The following is a 24617-nucleotide window of genomic DNA, read 5'->3' on the forward strand; positions in this document are numbered from 1 at the left end:
GTGACTGCCCTCCCTACACAGTATACATGGCAAACAACCTGCAGCAATCTAGGTTTCTATCCAGGGGGCATACCTTGGGAACAGCATGGGGGCCATATCCTGTTTCCAAGTGGAAATAGTCATGTGATAGGTTTTTTTAAAAATGTAGATATTGAACATTACACGGTAAGCAGCTTTTAGTGAACTATTCAAATGTAACTATGCTGGCTACTGAGCAAGGTGTAGGCTTGGAACATATTGGCAATAGTATAAAATGGACCACCTGAGAGGATCAAATTGCATCAGTTGGAATCCATTCACTGGTTGGGTATGATCTCATCAGAACCCACTTCCTTCTTTGTTACAGGCTTCCAGTTATGGTAACACCAGCAATAATTGTTCAAATTATCGCTGCATTATTAGGCAATTATCTGCAGATTCCCGCAAGTAAGACTTCAGGGAATGTGAATTGCCCTGCCCCAACCACTAAGGAAAACAACCCAGTTACAGACCGAGATTCTTTGGGTTCCGCTTTTCCAAATCCTTAGAATCCCACCGGGGACAGCTAAATTGGTAGAGCATGAGACTCTTGCCCCATGCTGAGACTGTTGCCCCGTGCTGGCAACCTGTATTGCAAGGGGTTGCACTAGATGACCCTATGGCTCCTTCCAACTCTATCATTCTATGAACACCTTAGATTCCTAGAGAGGCATGACAGGCCACCTCCCCAGCAGGTGAGTCGCGTAGCATCTCTGCTTTCAGAGCAGAAGCAGCTCTGGCAGCATCACGCCCTACAGGGTCTGGCCCTTCACAGTTTACAGAATTAGGAATGGAGTGATGATTCTGTTTAAGGTGGTACCTCAGGTACTTAATTCGTTCCGGAGGTCCGTACTTAACCTGAAGCTGTTCTTAACCTGAAGCACCACTTTAGCTAATGGAGCCTCCTGCTGCTGCCGCGCCGCCGGAGCACAATTTCTGTTCTCATCCTGAAGCAAAGTTCTTAACCTGAAGCACTATTTCTGGGTTAGCGGAGTCTGTAACCTGAAGCGTCTGTAACCTGAGGTACCACTGTATAAGGAAAAGCAGTCCATCACCCTTTCCAAATATGGTACAGTGGTGCCTCGCAAGACGAAATTAATTCGTTCCGCAAGTTTTTTCTTCTTGCGAGTTTTTCGTCTTGCGAAGCATGGTTTCCCATAGGAATGCATTGAAAATCAATAAATGCGTTCCTATGGGGACCGCTTGCCAGGCTGGCGGTGCGGAGAAGGGCTTTTCTCCCCACCGCAAGCCTTCAGGACAGGTACGGGAACAGAGGGGAAGGCGCGCAGCGCTTCTCCTCTGTTCCCGGGGCTTGCGGTGGGAGGAGGGTTTTTCCTCCCCACCGCCAACATTCAGAACAGCATTCTGAATGTTGGCGGTGGGAAGGAAAACCCTCCTCCCACCTCAAGTCTTCAGGACAGCCTTCCGAAGGCTGGCGCAGGGAGAAGGTCTCTCCGCCCCGCCGCCAGCCTTCGGAGCAGCCTTCCAAAGGCTGGCGGCAGGAGGAGGTCTCTCCGCCCCGCCGCCAGCCTTCGGAGGAGGTCCGAGGACAGTGGGGAAGACGCGCTGCGCTTCCCCCCTGTCCCGGAGATTTCCCTATGGGCTTTCGTCTTGCGAAGGAAGCCCATAGGGAAATTCGTTTTGCGAAGCGCCTCCAAAACGGAAAACCCTTTTGTCTAGCGGGTTTTCCGTCTTGTGAGGCGTTCGTCTTGCGGGGCACCACTGTATATGCATCTGATGTCCTGGGCATTGGCAACCCTAGGTCTATTTCCCCAACAACAAGAAGGTACAGCTACCACTCCTGCTAAAGGTCTAGCAGTTTTTAAAAGGTTACTAATTGTGAATGGATTTCTCTTTCCTCCCCCAATATAGGAAGTCACTTCCATTGGCTAATAAAATTTATACCTTAGACCAGTGGTTCCCAACCTTTTTTTAGCCACGCCCCATCTAAGCACCTCTAAAATCCTGATCCCCCCCCCGAGTGCTACTTCCTCTGAATGTGCCCAGTGTATATTCTGTTTAGATAACCTCTCCATTGTCACCAGCTGACCGCTGTGTACATTCTGATTTTTAAAAATATGTATGTCACAATATATATTTATATAATGTATATGAGGCCCCATGAACCATAAGAAATGCAAAAAAAATCACTCATTTTCGAATTGCTCCCTTAAAAATCAAATTGCCCCCCTGTAGGGCATGTGCTCCATGTTGGGGACCACGGCCTTTGACTCTGACTTCATGACCCTTTCAAGATGATCTCTCAACTGCCTCTTAAGAAAAGCCACAGCTGCCCTCTCCAGGTGCACATCCTGCACTGCCTCAAATTCCATAAGTGCCAGAAGATCTTATAAAAAATCCACAGCACATTTAAAATATGGTGAGACAAACATTCCATATGTTAATCAAGGCAGTAACATTGATTACAGAAACAATCTTGGATATAATTTGATTTGCGGTTCATGCGATAGCTACACAAGTGGTGGCACGCTGGAGCTTGTGGCTGTAGCACTGAGAAGGACAGACCCCATCCAAAGTCTATTCAAAGATGATGCCTTGAAGGACATCCTAGTAAGAATTTGAGGAAAGCCCCAAATGTGCTTATCACACACAAATTGGGGGGGGGGGGGTATTCAAGTGATACACCTTATTCTCAGTACCAGTCCTTTTGGAATTTCTGATACCAAGGGGAAGCCAGAGATTATAGATAGATACAACCTAAATGGCACAAAGTACCATTAAGTACTCTTAACAAGCAACATCCAATAAAATTCAAGAATTCCATGGAAAATACCAAGTTCCACGCCAAGGAAACTGGGTACAATCAACTAGAGGCTTTTGTCTATGTTCTTTGAGAATTATTAAATAACAGGTGAGGCCCCCACAGACTGGAGGCGGGCAAATGTTGTCCCCATCTTCAAAAAGGGAGGGAAGGAAGACGCAGGTAACTACCGACTGGAGAGCTTGACACCCAAGCAAGGGAAGGTCCTAGAACAGATAATTCAAGAGTCAGTCTGTGAGGACTTAGGAGAGGACGCTGTGATTACTAAGTCCCAGCAGGGGTTTCTCAAAAATAAGTCATGCGAGACCAATCTCATTTCTTTTTTTGATGGAATGACACCAAAGCTTTTGACAAAGTCCCCCATGATACTCTTGCAAGGAAGCTGGTAAAATGTAGGTTGAACGAGGTAACTGTTAGGTGGATTTGTAGCTGGTTGACTGACTGAACCCACCAATTACTCATTAATGGTTCCTCATCATTCTGGAAAAAAGTGGCAAGTGGAGTGCTGCAGGGTTCAACGTCTTTATAAACAATTTGGTTGAAGGAATTGAGGGGATGCTTATCACATGTGCAGATGTCACGAATCTGGGAGGGATAGCTAATGTGGCAGAAAACAGAATCAGAATTCAAAATGACCTTAACAGACTGGAGAACAGGACACAAGCTAACAAAATTAATTTCAATAGGAACAAATGTCAGGTTCTGCACTTAGGCAGGAAGAAGCAGATGCACAAATATAGGATGGGGGACACCTGGCTTACTAGCAGGCAAAAAAAGTGTTTTAGAATTAGCATGAAGTTAATGGTTTTAGAGATTTTTCGCCCCTGTTCCTCACCAGTAGAAGCCTAGAATAGACACCTGGCCTGGAAGCAGAGTTCCAGTAAATCAATGAAACACTGTGCATTATCTTACCTTCAAAAGAAAGCCAACCCCGAGGTTTAAGATGGAATAAAATTTTAAAGAAACATCCAACAACCTTTTAATCTGGATTTACCATTGTAGTGGGTTAGCTAGGAAGTACCCTTGATGGAAATGGATATATGGTGAAACCCAATGAAGCCACACTCAGAACCTTTGAAATTAATAGGTTTAAGTTACATCCGTGGATTTCAATGGGTCTATTTTAAGTATGATTTAATTGGACATCACCCATAACCTTAGTGGTCAGTGGCTTTCATTTTGATTCCAAGACAAATCAATGTTGTTAAATAAAAATATTAGTTAACAGCTAATTTTAATAATTTTTAAATATGTTTTAATTACTTGTTTTCTGTTTTAATTATAATTTTAACATTTCATGTAAACCACAATCAATATAAAATTCATTAAATAAATCCACAGATTATATATATATATTACACACTCTCTCTCTCAAAAACCTACACAGTTTTTTGGGTGGGAGGAAGGGACTTTTCATTTCTGAAATTTATAACTAAGGCATTCAGGACTAAATTTAGTCAGAGCACAGTTTAAATAACATCCCAGGCCCAGGCCTTTCACATGTTTGCCCTCAGTAGCTCACTACCACCACCAATGGTTTGCTTCTGGTCTTGGGTTTCTGCTTCATTAGGCAAGGAGGCAAAGCAGGCGGGCGGAAAACAGTAAAAGGCGTTTGGGTGTTTGGGAGAAGAACAGGAAAATATAAGACAAGTGCCATTTGTTCAACTATTACTATGGCTTCCTTTCTGGGTAGAGGAAAGGTGGCAGAGAGCACAGAATCTTTGGGATTGTTGCATGGCTGCCAGGGCAGGAAAGCAGAAGACTCCAAGAAGAAGTGCTATCAAGGTTGCCTGATACTGTGCAGACCTTCATTAGCCCTGAGAACATAAATCTTGCCTGGCCATCATTTCTCTAGCAAGACTGCCCCTTGGTGGTTAGATGCGGACACATCACAGCAAAAGAGCTGTATTTGGTGTGCATCTGGTTGCACTTCAGTCTGTAGCATCTGTTTCTTCTGTCCTTCTAAATTGCAGGAATATGTGAACTTTCACGCTTCCTGCTTGTGATTGGATTTACAATTTGGCAAGGGGGGGGGGGGAGAAAAGAAATGTGCCTCTGTGCCAGGGCTGTGGTATAATTTTCCTGCAAGTCTGACAAATAATCCATGTGTGCTGCTTTAAGAGGGGCAGCTTTTCTTGGTCATTGCTTCTTTCCTAGCCTAACTAAAAGCTCTTGATGGAGGGGGCGAGTCCTTAACAAAACTAATACAGGCCTTTTAGCTTCCCCCAGTACAAAGCTGATTTAAATACAACAACAACAGAGACCCAACAAATCGTTACAAAGCAATACACAATTCATACAGCCTACCTCCACGTTCGAATCCCCGCGGCGGGGTGCGCTCCCGCTGCTCGGTCCCAGCGCCTGCCAACCTAGCAGTTCGAAAGCACCCCCGGGTGCAAGTAGATAAATAGGGACCGCTTACTAGCGGGAAGGTAAACGGCGTTCCGTGTGCTGCGCTGGCTCGCCAGATGCAGCTCGTCACGCTGGCCACGTGACCCGGAAGTGTCTCCGGACAGCGCTGGCCCCCGGCCTCTTGAGTGAGATGGGCGCACAACCCCAGAGTCTGGCAAGACTGGCCCATACGGGCAGGGGTACCTTTACCTTTACCTTAACTCCAGGTTAAACAAGCATTTCGTTCAGAATATAGGGATCATTGGTTCTTGCAACCACCGATAAAAACTTTGCCACTGCTAATGTTGTAGCGTTTGTCCGGTCTTCAAATAGGAACCTGACATAGTGAGCCTCTGCTTTTCCCGGGAAAGGTACCAGCAAGGGTAGTATCAGTTCAGCCCTGGCCTGCTCATATTTTGCACAGTGCAACAAAATATGTTTTATGGAATCGATGTCTTGAGCACACGAGCAAAGTCTGTCCTGGTAGGGAACCCCTCTTAAATTTGTGGTGCCCCTGTTGCAGTGATAGGTCCCTCCAAAGGTCCTTTGTAATTGTGCATTCATGGAGATGGTCTTGGGGCATAGATGCAGTATTGTTTGTGGTGGACATACTGCTTTGTTTGTGCATGTCTCGTAATATCCTGCTGAAATCCTGCAACTTTTCAGACCAGAAATGTTCTGGGTTTGGTTTTTTGTCCTGCTTTCATCGCACTACAACGCAGCTGTATCACGCCCCCCCCCCCCCCCCCGCCAAGGGTGGTAATATGGCAGCATTGAGGAAGCATCACAGAACAACTAATAAAGTAGAATGATGTCTGGACAGTCTTGCATAATTCCACCATGAATGCACTATTACTGCAGCATCAGTAATAAAACATCACTGGGGACGGGCTCTGCATTTCCTGCTTTGTCTTATGTTGTAACTATATATTCTGTTTTAAAGAAAGTTAGTACTAACACTCAGTTCTGATTCATCAGCAGACAGCTTATGTTACATGTGTCATACATTCCAAGGCAGGACCTGCATGTTCAGTCCAGTGGTTTGCATCTATAGGGTCAAAGACCAGTAAAGCCAAAATATGAGTAATGGCTTTCATGTTCCAATTCATTCAAATATTTAGAGAAATTTATACTGAAGAAACATAACTCAAGGCTAATCCCAGATTTGGACAGGGGAAAGGAGGACAAACAAGTTGTTTCAACATTATTATTATTATTATTTTAAGCTAGCAGTACCTCAGGTTTTCTACTGTGTGCCGTAACACTTTGTTATGTAAATATTAGCAGGCAATAATATTTACCCGATTGCTGAGAAACACCTCATCTGCTGATTTCTGCATATCAGAGATGCTGTCAACAGCCTAAGGACAAGTCTGGCCTTGTTCTTTCTGAGCAGTTAGCAACTCTGTGGAAATAATTTGAATTGGCAATGTTAAAACTTCAACATTTGTTCACTTTTTTCCTTTTTGAGAACTTATCTCTGAAGAGTCTGAGCAGCATTCTGAAACCAATTGTAATCCTGGTGGGGGAAAGTGTAAAAATATGTTTCAGCATTAGACAGTTGCTTTTATCCCAAGCCGATATGCTAAGACTATGGGTTCAATTGGTCAGAGCAAATGTGGTCCACATGAGGATGTGAACAGGCTGCTTGGACGAGTGAAACTGACCTTGATTCTTTCCCATCCTGGCTAATAAAAGCCAGCCGAGAAGGTCTGGGCAATGGGCTCTGCGAGGTGGTGAATGCTTCCCTCTGTGAGGGAGTCTTCCCAAACCCACTGAAAGAAGTGCCTATTAAACCACTTCTTAAAAAACATCTTTAAAAAAGGTAAAGGTACCCCTGCCCGTTCGGGCCAGTCTTGCCAGACTCTAGGGTTGTGCGCTCATCTCACTCTATAGGCCGGGAGCCAGCGCTGTCCGCAGACACTTCCGGGTCACGTGGCCAGCGTGACAAGCTGCATCTGCCGTTTACCTTCCCGCTGGTAAGCGGTCCCTATTTTATCTACTTGCACCCGGAGGTGCTTTCGAACTGCTAGGTTGGCAGGTGCTGGGACCGAACGACGGGAGCGCACCCCGCCGCGGGGATTCGAACCGCTGACCATGCGATCGGCAAGTCCTAGGCGCTGAGGTTTTACCCACAGTGCCACCCACGCTTTGGACCCGGCCAATTTGGTGAACTATCGCCCAGTCTCAAATCTTCCATTCAAGGGGATTGAGAGGGTGGTTGCTGAACAACCTGGAGGATACGGACCATTTGGATCCCTTCCAATCGGGATTCAGACCTCATCATGGGATTTCAACTACAGTGGTACCTTGGGTTACAGACGCTTAAGGTTACAGACTCCGCTAACCCAGAAATAGTACCTTGGGTTAAGAACTTTGCCCCAGGATGAGAACAGAAATCAGGTGGCGGCGGCAGCGGGAGGCCCCATTAGCTAAAGTGGTACCTCAGGTTAAGAACAGTTTCAGGTTAAGAACGGACCTCCAGAACGAATTAAGTTCTTAACCCAGGATACCACTGTATACTTCATCAAAGAAGGGTGGTAAAAAGGAGGAAGCCAAGAGGGTAGGGAGGTGTGGCATAGCAATGTAGCCTTTATTTCTCACTTGGAAAGGCTAAGATTTCCTCTGTACTTTTGAACAGCAAGCAACAGCAGCAAGCAACAGTAACTCCTAGCCAACTTGCAGCACAGAGTGTTTATGCATGTGTCTTTGCACACATGTGCACCCAGGTTAAGATTCTCCGAGATTCAGCCTCTAGAAATGACAAGCAAGCTTGCCTACAGTATGTGTGTGTGTGTGTGTTTTTATATATGGTCATCAAGCAGGCATACGCACAGCACATCATACATGGCTCTTATGTGCACATTAGTTATGCATGCAGCAATGAGACATGTTGCCATGTATCTTTGCTTTTAAAAGGACTCCCTTCTTCTCCTTTCCCACCTACCCCGTGTACCATTTTTGTTTCCTAATCATTATCACCCTACATTCCATGAAGGAGCATGTTCTCAGGCTAGGAGTTTTGTTTTGTACCTTCATTGTTTTTGCAGTGTATTCTGTACTTCTGCAAACCCTGAGGGTCCCCTCCTAGCATGCCTGATACCTCCCTTGCTTCTTAGTGGCCTCATTTTTGGCAGCAAGCCTGGAAGCACTCAGCTGTTGATTTCCCTATTGGGAGTGATTCTTAGAACTTTTATTATTTATGCAATCACGTTAAAAAAAAAATATCCCACAAGTTTGCAAGTAGTTCTCTTAAAGGTGACCATTGCCAAGGTTTATCTGAACACAGAAATCTTTTGAACACAGCAATCAAAGCAGCCACGCCAAAGCCTCTTGCCATTTCCATAACACCAGGAACATACACTTGGAAAAACCAACTGCAGCATCACTGGATCTCAGTGTGCACAATATTCCTGTCAACTGGAAATGCACCATGTTTGAACTTGGCCTCAGGAATGACTTCACACAACATTTTACTCAAATGTGACTCTGGGGAGGGACAGCAGAGAGGCTAATTATGAAAAGCACGCCAAGCGGAAACTGCTGCCAAGATGTTCAACTAGACTGTGTTAGAGGAAAGTCTTGCAAACTGAGATTAGCTAGTTGCCCAACTGGCTTAAACAAGGGGAATAATTTATCCAGCAAAGATCAGTTGTGCCAATTAAATGCCACCTGCTTTTAATAGAAGCCTGCTTGGAATTATGCAGAATCACAGACACCCTCACCTCCTTTTGTGATCAAGCAGTTAGGAGCTCAGAGGCCTGCCTAGTGGTGGTAAGTCAGTTGGCAAGAATGAGATTCCAACCCCCAGCTACGTTCAATGGTCATGCTAGGGAAGATGGTAGAGAAAGTTAGGGCCCAAAGATGCAACTGAACCAAGCACTATTTTCAAAATGGTCACCCTATGCATACAAAAAGCAGGTAATCTGGTGTCTTTAACAGTAAGGAGCTACAGGAAAATGGCGCTGAACCTTTCTCCTCCTACACCTTATCTCCATTTGTGGTTCCAGCCACAGAGATACACCTCCTCCTATTCTTTTAAGTCTCACAGAACACTAACTGAACACATGGCTTAAACCCCACAGAACAATATATGGTCAGGTTTTGAGAATTCCCACACTTGGATTTGCTATTTCTAAGCTTCTAAGTGATTGGAACATCTTCAGTTCCAGCCAATGCTACCACACAACACTTTCAGGAAAATTTCCTAAATTGAGAAATACAACCTTGTACCTTTGAGTCAATGGTTTCATGAGGTTCTCTGAATTCAAACATAGAGGTCAGTGCATGAGCAGCACACAGGCTTCCTCTCATTGTTAAACAGCCGAATCAGTTTCAGCAAAGAAAGTAGCATCAGGAATCAAAATACAGGGCAAAGTAAATTCAAGCAGGGGCAGAAACTATTAATTGCAAAACTTACCCAAGAGGTTCTGCTATGTTTTAAGATAAAGACAGCTCTCCAGCAGCAGAATTTGGGGCATTAATCCATATTAATGGTCCTATGTACCATCTAGAAAAGATAGAACTATACCCAAACCCCTAAGATGGGAATTGTGCAGAAGGAGGGAATCCAGAAATCTCCAGCTGCTAGCTGGCTTTTCACGTTTAAGGGAACGGAGATGCACATCAATTTCCTGTAAAAATCTTTCAACGATGAACCAGATACTAAAGCACCAGTCATAAAACGGGACACAAAGACAAAAAACACCACCCCAATTCTAAATTACAACACTTTATTGCAGCATCGGCAAAGATCAGTTTTCTGAAGCTGGTGAAGATCGGGCGGCATCTCTGACTGTGTGTACGCAAGTGTGAAATGTAACAAGTTGTACAAGTTTCGTTTTAAATTCTACATGCAGAACTCAACAGAGGTAAAAAGAATTTTAAAATAGTTCAGAATTTTTAGCATACAGATGTGCTCTTTAACTGAATGTACTAGACCTACGTGAAAGCAAACAAACAAAAAAATCCCCAGAACTATACTAACAAACAAGATTGTCAGAAACTGACCCAGAAACCTCATTTCCATTTAGAAAAATAAAAATTCTACTTGTTGCCAGCTAATTTTTCCTTGTGTTTTAAAATATAGACACAGAGGCTTATCAACCCATGAAAGTCAACAGAACGTTCAACTCCACTTGTCGGCATCTGTCTGTCATGCTGACTGGCACATTTTGGTTTTCAATGATGCTTTAACGAGCTCCTCTAGATCCTTTCTTAGGCTGGCATCAGGCTGTTTGAAGCAACTTTGGATCAATGCTCTCTTACCTTCCCATCCACTCTGACCTTCAGTAGACCATCCCACTTCCCTGGATCTGCTCCCTTCATCACTTTCCCCCTCCCGCAACACATGCAGAGAAAGGGTTTCCCCCTTGAAACAAAATCCTCTTTCTCGTGGAATATCTGGTGTTTTGGTAAATCAGGTGCTGTCTATTTTACCCTGCATGTTGGGGTTTACTCTACGATAATTACCTCTTGCTCTACCACTTCTCTAATGCAGACTGGAGCCCCAGATAAATATTCTCCTGACATGCCATGCCCAATTCAGAGAAAATGCCACTCCTATTAGGTTTGCTTTCCCCCATACTTTGCCATCAAGACCGTCTCCATTCCAGCGTAATCCATCTTATTTAAGTTGCGCTTTGTTGTAACTGAACTGCTCACTGGTAAAGTTAACCATCTCATTTATTTGCTTCCATTCTCATGAGAAGATTAATCCTCACATGGTTCCATAACAAGATGCTTTTTGTTTGTTTGGTAGGCTGTGACTGGGAGCTTCCGCTTTTTCTGTTTTTAGTGGAGGCTGGTGTATCTGCTCTATGGCTCCAGCCTGTCCCAGATTTTCGATTCTGAACTCTCTAGACCGACATGCTCAGATGTGTCCGCTGCTCTCGTTTAATTGCTGGAGGACTCCACTAATCCACAACATTGGAGATACAGGGCCTAATGAAATGACGCTTGCTGCTCGATCAACGTCTCCTAACAAAGAAGAGAAAAGACAAAGGAAATGCATATCAACAACAAAGAACTTCTGGTGAAAATATCAGACGCCCAGAAGGGGAGCTCAATAAAATTTCAAGTGGTCAGGCTGGAGCTTCTCTCTCCAGGACTCTGTGATTACCCCCATGACTGAAAGAAACAGGATAAATGTTGCAAATCTGCATAATTTATACATGGGGCAGAATACAGCTTCTCAGTGCAGTAGATTTATTTATTATTTATTTATTTTACAGTGTAGTCTCAGAACTGACTACAATAATGAGGTTTTACTGCAAGGTTCTTCAAGGACCGGGATCTAAAAACATTCTTAGGCATGTGCAACCTGACAATTATTCTTCCTCAGCACTCCACAATCTATGTCAGAGGTGGGGAGCTGGATTTGACCAGCCCTCCATGGGTCTTTGTTTTGTTTTTGTTTTTTTGGTTTTTTTTGCAGTCCCATTTTTTTTAAATAACAGAACAAAACTGTGTTAGTGTGCCATGTATAAAATCAACCCTAACCCTCAGTTCGCTGATTCAGTCCTTAGGACAGGAGTCAGCTAACCAGTCCCATCAGTGGAAGTCCTGCACAAGAGCTCCCTCCTCCTGAAACTGACATGGGGTTGGGAGCTCCCTCAGAACAGCATACCTAGGCAGGAGGGGGGAGAATTTCATCTGACAAGCTGCAATGCTTGTATAGAAGGAACAGCTGGAAGTTGACTTCCACCATTAGAATCCAAGGCTTAGATGCTGTTGTTCCCAAGTCACATTTTTTCCTGCAAGTATATCTAACATTCAAAGCTGAATAGGATCTGATCTTTCAAATATGAAGTTCAAACCTACACAGACATATTTTGAAAAAGGTATATTTGGGTGAACTGATTATTTTTGGTGTCTTGTGTGGTCTACTGTAGCCTCTCTGCCTGTATCCCTTACCTTAAAATGCCACGTTGACTACTAGAGTAACCTTTTATACTCTATGGCACATTAAACCGTAGTGCAATGGTTTAATGTCAACAAGAAACATGCTAGTGCATGCTGCTCAAAACCTCCTACAGCACATGCCCCTTGCTCCTGGTAAGCTATCAGTCAAGCAAGGCCAAGTCTAGCCAGTCATGTTGTTCAAATCTGGACTTGTGGTTGGTTCCCCCCACCCCCCGCAAACTAACTGTGGTTACTGTTCATGGTTGGTTGGAGGAAATAAACCACAACCCTAGGTTCAGACAAAACAATGGGCCACACTGGCTTGTTGCATTCATGGCATGGCAGGAGCAGGGTAGATATGCAGCAGGAACTTTTGAGCAGTGTGCACCAACATGCTGCTCTTTCACATTAAATGGTTTAATCTGACATGGGAACTGGACCTATACCTGGAACCCTCCTCCCCCAAAACTCACTTTTCTTTCTGTTTCCGTGACTAATCTCAGCTTCGGCGCTGTCTGTTCCCTCTCTCTCGCCTGATCATATTAAAAAAATAGGAATGATCATGAAATTGAGAAGTGCTCTAGTTTCTTTATGAACTGCATTCTTCTGCAATATACTTATTTAGTTAAAGCATTTTATACCCTGCTCTTCAGCCAAGAGGCTACCAAAGCAACTTAAAGTTATCCTATTTCATCTTTTTTGAGGCTCAAAGTAGTACCTTTTTTGTAAGTGGGAAATAGAATAGGCACAAAGGTTAATTTTAATTTCCAAATCCCCCTCCCCACTGTAATTTTACACTGCAACTGCTCTGTTACACCATAGATAATGACTATGGTTAGGCAATGGATTCACAATTATGATCATGAAGTAAAACAGACATTGCGTATTTTTGGAGACATTAATGTGATTTCATTTCTCCCCCCAATACAGAGACCTGAATTGAGCCCTGTAACAGCTATTGCTGCTCCTCTGGACAGGAATTGCTGGGCAAAGGGACCAATTCAAGAGAAAGAATTGAAGTGAACAGAAAGCGGTAAATGGTGCGTGCTGCTGCCAAGGCTAAGTGTGAAAACCAGGAAGCTCCCAGTTCAAATGTCATTGGATAAGTCACCATTTCAGTTCCACCACCAACAGCAACAACACAGACAAACTGAAATAAAAAGATAGAAAAAAAGAACTGGATTTCCATTTTGGTGGGTATCTTGAATAAGTTTAACAACAATGTCCTCTGACTCCCTATCCATCAGCTGAGGTTAGGACTGCCTGTCTGCCAGAATCAGACACCTGGGTAGCATAAATGTTCAGGGTAGATTTGGGCACTGTAAACACCCATTTGGAACTGATGAGTTTTCTCCCTTCAGGTAAAGGTACAAGTTCTCAAGTTTCATTTTTATGCATTGCTTCCATTACCTCTGACATAGCATTAAACCAACACTTTGCTAATTTTGGTTCCATATCATCAATTTTTTCAAAACATTCTGGTTCATAAGCTACTTTCATTGCTTTATGTCAGTGATGGCCAAACTTGGCCCTACAGCTGTTTCTGGACTACAACTTCCATCATCCCTAGCTAACAGGACCAATGGTCAGGGATGATGGGAATTGTAGTCCCAAAACAGCTGGAGGGTTGAGTTTGGCCATCACTGCTTTATGTGTAGTCTGATAATTTTGAAATTCACTCTGATAATGTACAGGTGCTCTCCTTCCTCTTTCAGAACATCTTAAAATAGGAGTACTCACTGTTTCAGATTCTACCTTAACATCAGTTTCTCTATCCTGAAAAGTTTCTTCACTCATTGCTGTTTGTCTCTTAACCGCCTGTTTGATTTTTCAGTTTGTTTCTGTGTCTCACTTTGAGATAATCTCTGACTTGAAGGAAGACACACTTCAGAAGTATTTTGTCTACTTTGTACTTGCGCTCATGAAAAATGAAATCTCTACTCACTATTACATTTTTGCTTTTTAGAGACCCACAGTCTATATACGCTTTTGTTTGAGAATCATAACCAGGAAATGTACATTCTAACCCCCTTGAAGAGTTTCCTGCATGTCTCTGCTTGAACATGCACAAAACATTTACATCCAAACACACGCAAATGTCCCAACTTGGGTTTTACAGCATGAAGCAACTTATAAGGAGTAGTGTTAGTTACAGAGGTATATAATCTATTTAGAATGTAGCTAGCTGTAACCAATGATAACAAGGCGGTGGTCCTGTCAACCCAAGAATTCTAAGCAGAGACATGAAGCACTTAACCCCTGAAAGAATTAGGATATTATCACTTCTATCCTAAGGGTTTTTTATGTTTGAAATAGTGAAAGCTGCAAGAAGTTGAAAACAATGCAATAATCATCCTGTTTCTAGAATACCTACCTTCCACCAGTTTTAAAGATTAGATCGGCATTAGGTGCTCCCTTTGGATGCTGATAACGAGGCCGCCGTTCCCTGTTGGTATTTGCTGGAGCTGGCCGCTGAGCCAAGGATTGCATCATCTCTGCATATTAAATATACACATATATAGATATAAATATTAAAAGTAAAGAAGGCAACAGAGGGTATAGCTACATTGCAAATTCAAAGGAGTTTCAGGGATGGCTCTCATTTTTTTAATCTTTCAATGGAAGAATCCTGGGAAATGTTCTTTTGTGAAAGAGTTAGACTGTGACACACCTGAAACACATGAACAATAAATAAAACACATTTTTCACAATTTTCCTATTTTTGACAAAATACATTTGTAAAGGCAAAACACTGGCATTTAAGATGTTTTTTATGTGCACATTATTTACCAATATTTTTTTCTGCCAGTCAGAAACCACAGTAACTGATTGGTTATTACCGTATTTTTCCCTCTATAACACACAGATTTTTTTCTCCTAAAAAGTAAGGGGAAATGTCCATGCGTGTTATTGAGCGAATGTGTGGTCCCTGGAGCCGACTGGCCCGAGTGCATCACACATTTTCTTCGAGGGTCGTCTTTGTTGCGATCAGCAGAAGCCAGGGAAGTGTTTGCTAGGAGGTTTGGCCACTCTGATCGCTTGATTGTGTGTGCAGCGTGACTGTGTGTTTGCTAGTGTGGGTGCTTTGTGAGTGTGTGGTTGCCTGTGTGTTTGTTCGCTAGCGTGGGTGCTTGGAGGGAGTGAGAGAGTGACTGACTGCTGCATCTTCTCCTGCAGTCTGCCTTTTAAAAAATTGGAAGCAGCGGGGCAGTAAAAACCACCTCCGAAAGCCCCATTTTTCCCTTCTAAGGCTGCAGCTTGGCTTTGGGAGTCCTGAACCCCTGCCTTGTTCTTGAGGGATCTTTGAGGTTTTCCCTTTAGCTTTAACCCAGCCCCCTTATTTTACCAGTTTATCTTCATTCTCGGTGTGGTAAACTGATTGCAGGCAGCCACACATGCGCGTTCGAGTCCCGAGAGAGAAAGCTGTTGCTTTCCTGCATTCTGCCTCAGGGTCTTACTGCCCACCCTCTTCTGTTTCGTTACTGTGTTTACTCAAACGGAACAAAGAGCAGAGAAAACCCCTCCCCTCCAGGCAAGCAGAGGGGAAAGCAGAGCGTCCTTCCTTCTACCGTAATTCCTCTCCGTGCTCCGGTGCTGCTGCTGCGTCTAGAGACTCGCAGGCAACATGCGGGTGGGGGAGAGAGAGAGAGAGAGAGAGAGAGAGAGAGAGAGAGAGAGAGCTGGCTGGCTTGGGTGGGTGGGTGGGTGGGGGAACTTTTGCCTTCCTTTCCTCCCTCCGGTAAAACCCCTCTCCTGCATTCTTAGCCAGCTGCTTCTCCGCACACCCCTCTCGGTGCTCCTTGTCCCTTCTATGTTTTTCCTTCCCTCCCCACTTAAAACGTCGTTACAAAGCACGGATCCACATGGATCATCAGGATCTTTGCATTGGGTCACCCCAAATTCAACATCAGATCACATAGCATATCCATGGCTACAGCCTGCACCAAAAAAATCACGCACCCATTGTTGCCTGGGGCTGCAATGGTGCAAAAACATGGTTACAAAGCCCAGATCCACATGGATTCTCAGGATTTTTGCATTGGGCTACCCCAAACTCACCGTCAAATCACATGTCTGTGGCCACAGCATGAAGCACAAAAATGATACATCCACTGTTTCATTCAGAATTTTTCCCCCTTGTTTTCCTCCTCTAAAAACTATGTGCGTGTTATGGTCAGGTGCGCGTTATCGAGCGAAAAATACGGTAAATGAGCAAACCATGTTTCCACTATGCTTGATGGAAGGTTTTCACCTATGATTCCTTATCCAGGCAACCAGCCCTACAGGCTGGGTGAAAAAGCCACTTCAAATGATGACAAATGTCTATTTAACTGACATTTATTTGGAAGATTGAATCTTTTAATTTTGTTTAATATGTTTTTCTTTAATTTGGTAGTCAAGAGAATAAATGATTTGTCAATTCCTTTGCAGGAATTTGGAGCAGGCCCACACAAAATCAGTCAAATGGTCCTATGTGGTAGAAGGTTGAACCTCAGCAATAACCTCATCTATACAAAGGCCCTTTGGAAGGGTAACTCATACCTTGATAGTCCTCTTGTTCCTGCCGTTCATTGATATCCAATGTCAATTTTTTCATTCTCATCCTCTCCTCTTGCTCAGCTTGTTGTTGATTCCAGTGATTTGCAGCCAATTGAGACGACATTGGCACATTTAGGATCTTAAACTGAAGACAGACAAGACACCTCTGAGAACTTGTGCTTATTCTTTTATTGCTTGCATATTGCATTAGATTTTTATTCTGGCTGCATTTTTAAACTTATTGTAGTTTTTTATTGTACCGTTGTATAGTTATGGGGAAGATTTTTTGTACAATTTATTTTCTGTGGTGTCTTATATGTAAGCTCAATGAAAGGAACAAATGTATGACTCAACATGTTCTAGATGGAAGAAAAGTGCACAAATGTTGCTGGTTTTTATTTGCACCAATACTTGCAACTCTGTAAGTCCAAACTATTTCCAGAAGTGGGTTTTGAATGGACAGTGGAATGTCAGTCAGGTTAAAGATGACAAAACACTGAGCTAATCCTACAGATTTCAACAGAACAGAACTTCTAAAGTGAAAAAGGTGAATACTTAGGAAAGAAATGTGCCATTAGCTACAGAACTTTGCTACTTTAAAGTATTTCGTATATTATCATGCCAATCATTCACACAGAGCTTCAGAATGCACTCAGCGCCTTTCACATACATTCATTTGTTCCATTCCTTACAACTATCCTGCAAGGTAGATCATTACGATTCCCATATTGCAGGTGGATGGCCCAGGAGAGAGAGTGGCGCCCCCAGGAGAGGAAAGATTTGAAGTAGATGCTTCATGATTCATAGTTTTTGGTTTCAGCTTCCATGTTAACATCAGCTCTTGATCCAGTCTAACATGCGACTACTGCTGTGCTATAATGGCTGTAATATAATTAAGCTAAGTGAAATCCTTTAAAAGTGAAAATATTCTGGGAATACATTATTCTATTTTAACAGCAGTTTCACCATTTTCATGAATCACAGATAGATAAAAAATATTCAAACATATACCACTCTCTGTGTATTTTTTAGAAGTAGTTTCTTGCTTTAGGCCCATATTTATGAGATGGGAAAGGATTAATGGTATTTTTTTTTTAAGTTCTTCCAAAGGAAGGAAGGCAAGCAGAAAGTCCATTTGACGCTTCAGTCCCTTGTGATAGTCTGACTAAGACATGTGAGAGCCACAGCTGGCATTCCTATCTGCCCTCCAAAAACAAACCAGTTTCAAAAGGAGGTGATGACAACTAGGCAGCACCTTTCCATAACAAATGTAGTAGTGTCACTGAGCCACACTTCCCAAGGCAGCAGTCAGTGAAGTATACAGGATGACAAAAATTATGAATGAAGTTAAAATTGAAAAAGGCAAAAATAACTCCCTTGTACACAAAGCCTCACCTGTTGCTTGTTGCCTTTTCGAGTTAACATGACAAAAGGCATGGTGTCTCCAGATTCAGACTCTCCTTCCCCGCCACCCAGTGGTGGACCCTTCTTGAGCTGGCTCTTGAGATGCAAGGGAATTGCAACATCTAACTGATGCACTTTCACCGATTCCCCACTCCTTTGCTGAAAAGGCAAGAAACGGAGGTAACAACAAAACTAGGATACCATTCTTTAATTTAGAAAAACAAGTTAATTCCAGAGCTGCCTCACACACCACCAGGTGGCTTTTAAGGCTCCTATAAGTCATAATGAGAATCTAGGCCTTTCAGCATTACTTCCAGGTTCAAATGTTTGGAATTAGAAATGGTAGGTGGGTCAGCAAAATTATAAATTAAAGGCATATGCCGACAATGTGGTTTTAACATTAGAAAACCCACTAGAAAGTGTGCCGGCAGTACTGGAAGGAATTATGGAGTTTGGTAAATTGACAGGTTTTAAACTGAACAAAGATAAAACAAAAATTATAGTTAAAAACCTGGATAGTCAACTTATGAAGGGTTTAGAAAGAGTCAGTGGTTTGAAGAGTGAAAAAAAGTGAAGTACTTGGGGATATGGTTAATGACAATCAATCATAATATTATTAATGATAACTATGTAAAGGTTTGGAAAGAAATCAAGAAAGATCTGGAAATTTGGAGTAGAATGCAATTGTCATTGTTGGCTAAAATTTCGGTTATAAAAATGAATATACTCCCAAAGATGCTATTCCTGTTTCAGACAGTACCTACAGTTAATGACATCTGAAGCCCAGGATAAAACATAAGGCCCTGATTGATACTAAGAAGAGAGGTGGCTTTTCCCTTCCAGACTTACAATTATATTTTGATGCATCATGTTTATGTTGGTTAAAATAATGGATTTTATTAAATAATAATTACTTATTGGATCTGGAAGGGCATGACCTAAAATTTAGGTGGCATGCATGCTTGCGGTATAGGAAGGCTAAGCTATATAAGAGTTTCTCAAACCACATGATTAGAAAACACTTGTATAGGATATCGGAAAAATATAAAAAACTTATTAGAAAGGAAAACACTGATGTGGTTGCCACCAATAGAAGCCCTCACAAGGAAAAAATTAATACACAGACAAACTGGAGCACATATAGAGATTTGCTGACTGTCACTGGGGAGGAATACAAATTGAAAGAGTATGGATCACCTTCATGAAGTTTTCCTTCATGAAGTATTTAACACCAAACAGACCAGCAAAAGTGTCAAAATCAATAAAGGGTAACTGCCGGAAATGTAAGGTAGCAGAAGGAACATTCTACTATGTGTGGTGGTCATGCAGTATAATTAAAAATTACTGGGAAATGATTTATAATGAACGTTAAAAAATGTCCAAAAAAGCATTTTCTAAAAACCCAGAAGCATTTCTTTTTTTCCTTTTTTTTTTTTTAAAAAGATTTTCTTGGTTTACAAAAGTACATGCCTTGTCTCTTTCTTCAAGTTGTACAGTCTTTTCTACAGATCAGCTACAATTGTTACGAGACATTAGTGTTGAGTTACAGTATAAGGTCAAGAAGGGGGTGAAATTTATATTTTTTGCAGTGTACGCATGGGGTTTCATGTCAGCGTCAACTAGATAGGTTCTCTTTCTATTTGCTTGTTACGTTTCTTGGTAGTGAGAGGAGTTGGGGGCCCGAGGTATGACTGGTTGTCTGTGGCTGGCTGCGATGGGGTTTGTTTGCCTTTGTGAGAGGGGCAGGAGGGCTTGTTGGGGCAAGAAAGCCAGGCTGATTCGAATGCTGTCGGTGGGCTCTTCTTGTTGTCTTGTTGGGCTGTGTATGTGACAAAGGGAGCCATACTGGGGTGAAGGTGTCCTCTGCTGGATTAATTACAACAGAAGTTGTTCAAACAGAGAGAAACCTGTTTCTGTATGTGACAACTGCCGCATGTGTGTTAACAGCACAAAAATGAAAAACAGATCAGGTACCAAGAAGAAACTGTTGGAATATGCGGAGCTAGCAGGGATGACCACTGGAATAAGAAATCAAAATGATAAAAGATATAAGGAGGACTGGATATTTTTTATTGATTATATGAAAAAGTAGCAGGATGGCAATATTCTCAGGAGTGTAAGCAATAACTAGATTAATGTGAGGAGTTGAGATAGAATGAGGGAGCCAAGAAAACACAAGGAGAAGACAAAAGGAACCATGGAAGAAGATGAAGGGAAGTCTGTAAATGATTGTTTTCTGTTTTTCTGCTATTTTTAAATTTCTGCTTTTTTTATTTTTGAGGTTTTTCATGTATTATTCTTGATGTTTGTATTGAAATGTATCAGAAACACAAACAAACCAAAAAAATTAAAAAAGGAATGGTAGGTGGATATCTCAGTTGTTTGGTATAGCATAAAAATAGGAGAGAAACTTTGAATTACTGTTCTAAGTAAAAAAAGTTTAATTTTTGATATTCTATATGTACATAATTTAGCATGCATATGTACATTTTTATATTAAAAAAAACCTGGGTACATATATATATATATATATTTAGAGCTGGAGTTCTGATTAACTTTTATGTCAAAGCTTTCTAATACATCAATGTCTGAAAAATGTAAATTTTATTCTCCCAAATTTGTTCTGAATGTGGGAAATAAACTGCTCCCCTTTTCCAGTTTGTAATTATCTTTAAATACAGCATTTATTGTTTATCTTTTCTATACAGTATATTATTCAGCTCTTTAACTATGAATTTTTAAACTGATTTTAGAATACCATGAAAAAGGAACAGCAAGGACCAAAAGGCCTGCTGCTGTTTTTGCTTTGTTTCCAGCTGAGTTTTGGGGGCTCCCATTTTTTGCTTCACACACTACATTTTTAAAGGAGATATACCCATGATTTGCATGAATGTTGTAAGCAGGTGCATTCTTCAGGGAGTTGCCCCTGTGCTATGGTCATAGCTCTATGCCAGAAGTACAACCAATAGCATAGTGAAATGGGTCCCCCAAAGTAAAATACTTTGTTTTCTCTCAGCTGATTTAACAGTTATGTCCATATTATGGCACGAATGGTTTCAAATTTAGCTTGTTTCAAACAAACCAGAATTAACGTTTGCGAGCTTCTGAATTCCTCTTTGCAGCCACATCAGAGAAGATAAGCACACAAGCCGGGTTGGGGAGTGGGGGGCTTGATGTACAAGGAAGAATTGTAAAATAATCCCTCCATGCAAAATGTCATTGTGTGTAATGGATACCAATAAGAGTAAGACATATGAGTGACTGATTAAAAATCCCATTAATACCTGTAAATTTTCAAGCATCATTTTGTCCAATGCCTGAATGAAGTCTTCATCTTCAGCACATGGGACACGCTTAAGTCCACCACCTTTAATCATGACTTCCTGTTAAATAAGGGAGGGCAGGGAAACAACATTATTATGTTCTCTAGATTAATGTGCATAAGTTATCCCTCAATTAGGGTTGGCCAACAGGCTGAATCTTGCCTGTGAAGCAAGATCTGGCCCCCAATGGCCATACAAAATTTTAAAATAAAAATGTGGGATAATTTCAGTCATTAGGACAAAATGTTTTCCTCTGTACCTTTTGTACAGAGAAGTAGAAAATAGTCCATGTTTTAATGCTTTGGGATTTGTATGTAATGCAGCTCAGGCATGTACTTAAGTGCACGTGCTCCATTAACTCCTTACTGCTCCATGCAGCTGGCTGTATTCTTTGGAACCAAGCCACCTGAAGAGTTGGATAGGTGGCAAAAATAAGAAGGTGGCTGGAGTATGGGCCTCTCTCACTCAGGCTAAATGAAAGACAAGGGAGCAGGGCTTTTGGACGGGTCAACAGTCTTAAAATCATTCCAACTACCGGTCAGAGGGAATTAGTACAATTACAAGCTCACACTATAATTAAGGCTTTCTAGTTCTAACTATTAGGTTTAATGCTAAATTCTTACTTTTAGTTACGTAGGTTTCATATTGGGCTTTCTCCACAACACACACTTGGCTTCAGATAGGGGAGGAAATATGCTTGCTTTATAAAAGGGACACCACTTGTATCTCTCAGAAAACAAGGCTACTTTGCAGATTAGTTTCTAATACAGGAAGTTGAGTTAGTTGAAGCACAATTGTAAGTTTCCTTTAGCTGCCCCTTCTTTTAAATTACAAATAAAGGAGCTGCACTATGTATTTGTTCTCATATAGTCTTAGCTTCAGATCCTATGCATAGATGTTGCCAATACAACAGCTGGCAATACAACAGTAAATTTCGTTGCAGGGTAATGTGACCAATTCTATGAGGTACTATTTGTTTTCATTAATGCTCTGGTCCATGGGGTCACGAAGAGTTGGACACAACTAAACAACAACAACAACAATGCTCTTCCATAACACAAGACTTCTACGGTAGGCATTCTGTAGGTTTCTGATAAATCCAGTCTAGAGCCAAACATCAGTTACATCTTCGTAACTTGATATTCATATGAATTTGTGTGAATTGATAATCCAAAGTAAACTAATTAATATTAACACCTACGTACTTAATGGCCTGGTTTGCATGCACTAAGTTTGCATGCACCTGTTTGACATGTGCTTGAGTTCTTCTCTGCACTGTGGTGCACAGGGGTTCTGCCAAGTTTAGATTCACTTGCAAAGAATCTCAGAATAAAGAAATTATTCCAGCAGCACCTTAGAGACCATATTGGTATGAGCTTTCGTGTGATGCCTGAAGAAGTGTGCATGCACACGAAAGCTCATACCAATAACAAACTTAGTTGGTTTCTAAGGTGCTACTGGAAGAATTTTTTTTATTTTGTTTCAACTACGGCAAACCAACACAGCTACCTACCTGTAAAGAATCTCAGCTTCCCTAAGAGCCAGGGATCTTGGCTTACAACAAACAGTGGTTTAAAAAGCCAGCTTCATAACCCATGATTTGAAATAGACTCGTTTAGTAACCAACCATCGTTTTAAAGCAGAACTCCTGGTTCTATGTAATGCTCAGCAAGATTTTTTGAATGAACACTAAATTCAATGGAAGTCCTTTTCCTGGCAGCACAAGAGTAAGAGAACAGAGGGGGAAAGAGTTCACGTCCAATGTTTTGCTTGGGCTTGTGGACTCTTGTCCATGTAATACTGCTGAAACAGTCAACCATGATGTGTGGTGCGGCACGAGCCACACTTGAAGTCAGCGTGCACAGTGCTTTTGGTATGCGAGTTTCATCTTAAAGTTGGAATCCGCTCCAGAATGTAGGATGAAGTGGGGAGGTTGGTACCCATTTCAAGAAGAACTGAAGTGGCTGCCAATCCACCTGGCCAAGTTTAAGGTGGTGGTGGTGGTGGTTGTTGTCTTAACAACTTAGGACTAGGTTATCTGAGAGAAAGCCTTCTCTCAATAGATGTAGCTGTTCATAGAGACCTTCAGATGAGTCAGTCTGCTGAAATTCATCTTGCGGTAATCTGGGGGAGGGTGTTTTCTGTTGTGGAACTCAGCTTTTGGAATATGGCAAGCACCAACTTGGATGCTTTGGTGCTTGCTAAAGACTTATTTAGGGACGCAGGTGGCGCTGTGGGTAAAAGCCTCAGCGCCTAGGGCTTGCCGATCGAAAGGTCAGCGGTTCGAATCCCCGTGGCGGGGTGCGCTCCCGTTGCTCGGTCCCAGCGCCTGCCAACCTAGCAGTTCGAAAGCACCCCCGGGTGCAAGTAGATAAATAGGGACCGCTTACCAGTGGGAAGGTAAACGGCGTTCCGTGTGCTGCGCTGGCTCGCCAGATGCAGCTTGTCACGCTGGCCACGTGACCCGGAAGTGTCTTCAGACAGCGCTGGCTCCCAGCCTCTTAAGTGAGATGGGCGCACAACCCTAGAGTCTGTCAAGACTGGCCCGTACGGGCAGGGGTACCTTTACCTTTTTTTTAAAGACTTATTTGTTTTGTTCATCCAGGCATTTGCTGGTCATTAATATCAAGCCTACAGTACTTATGTGGCTTGCTGTGGATTGAGACCACTAACTGACCTTCTAATGAATGTTTATAAGAAATGTTTTAAAGAAATAAATAGTACAGCAATACATACAGTATTTTCTTCATCAGTTTCATTTTCCTTATTAGAGTCTGTGAGATAATCAGTATTTTCTTCTTCCTCCTCTTCTCCCTCTTCGTCGTCATTATCAGAGCCCTCCTGAAATGTTTACTGGAGTTTTAATGCATAATCATAAACCATGTTTTAATGAAACTGATTAACATATACACACACTTAAATTTACACTGTCTCAGAAATCTCTCCTCCATGGTCATTTCAGTTCTGCTTAGCCTGTTGATGGTGAGTGAAGCTCACTCAGAACCAGTTGCACTGTGCATGGCATGCATATGTTCATTCAAGTTCAGAAACTCATTTACCCCGCTTCTACCCTACTTAATAAATGACCAGAGCTCCAAGAGACTCCAAGTGGGTCCGGCAAACAGAACACAACTTTGCAGTTCCCATAATAAAATCATACTTATCGGCGGCAGTGGAAGGACCTTGAGCACAATAACTACCAGGTTACCTCCATCTTTGATATTTGGAGCCTCAACTGGTAATTACTCATTATGATT

At 42.2% G+C, this 24617-nt stretch overlaps 1 protein-coding gene and 1 long non-coding RNA gene across 7 annotated transcripts in view; one reads left to right on the forward strand and one right to left on the reverse strand.

Annotated features, from left to right (window-relative positions):
• Window positions 1-9907: 9907 nt before the first annotated feature.
• Window positions 9908-24617, reverse strand: part of UPF2 (UPF2 regulator of nonsense mediated mRNA decay) — a 54157-nt gene continuing 39447 nt past the window's right edge. For 5 of the 6 annotated variants that reach the window (XM_028745440.2, XM_077935658.1, XM_077935659.1 and 2 more), the window contains 7 exons: window positions 24097-24201; window positions 21322-21420; window positions 18029-18196; window positions 16637-16778; window positions 14469-14589; window positions 12568-12627; window positions 9908-11170 (listed from right to left, as the gene is read on the reverse strand). In XM_028745440.2, coding sequence (XP_028601273.2) covers window positions 12594-12627; window positions 14469-14589; window positions 16637-16778; window positions 18029-18196; window positions 21322-21420; window positions 24097-24201 — 669 coding nt within the window. In that variant the 3' untranslated portion in view covers window positions 9908-11170; window positions 12568-12593. The remainder of the gene's footprint in view (window positions 11171-12567; window positions 12628-14468; window positions 14590-16636; window positions 16779-18028; window positions 18197-21321; window positions 21421-24096; window positions 24202-24617) is intronic. The other variant, XM_028745441.2, reaches the window with a different exon arrangement.
• LOC144329116 (uncharacterized) lies at window positions 12523-17641 on the forward strand. Its single transcript, XR_013394524.1, has 2 exons — window positions 12523-13287; window positions 16526-17641. It is a non-coding gene; the product is annotated as an uncharacterized LOC144329116 (long non-coding RNA).

Source organism: Podarcis muralis, chromosome 10 (assembly GCF_964188315.1).
Source record: "Podarcis muralis chromosome 10, rPodMur119.hap1.1, whole genome shotgun sequence".
NCBI lineage: Eukaryota > Metazoa > Chordata > Lepidosauria > Squamata > Lacertidae > Podarcis > Podarcis muralis.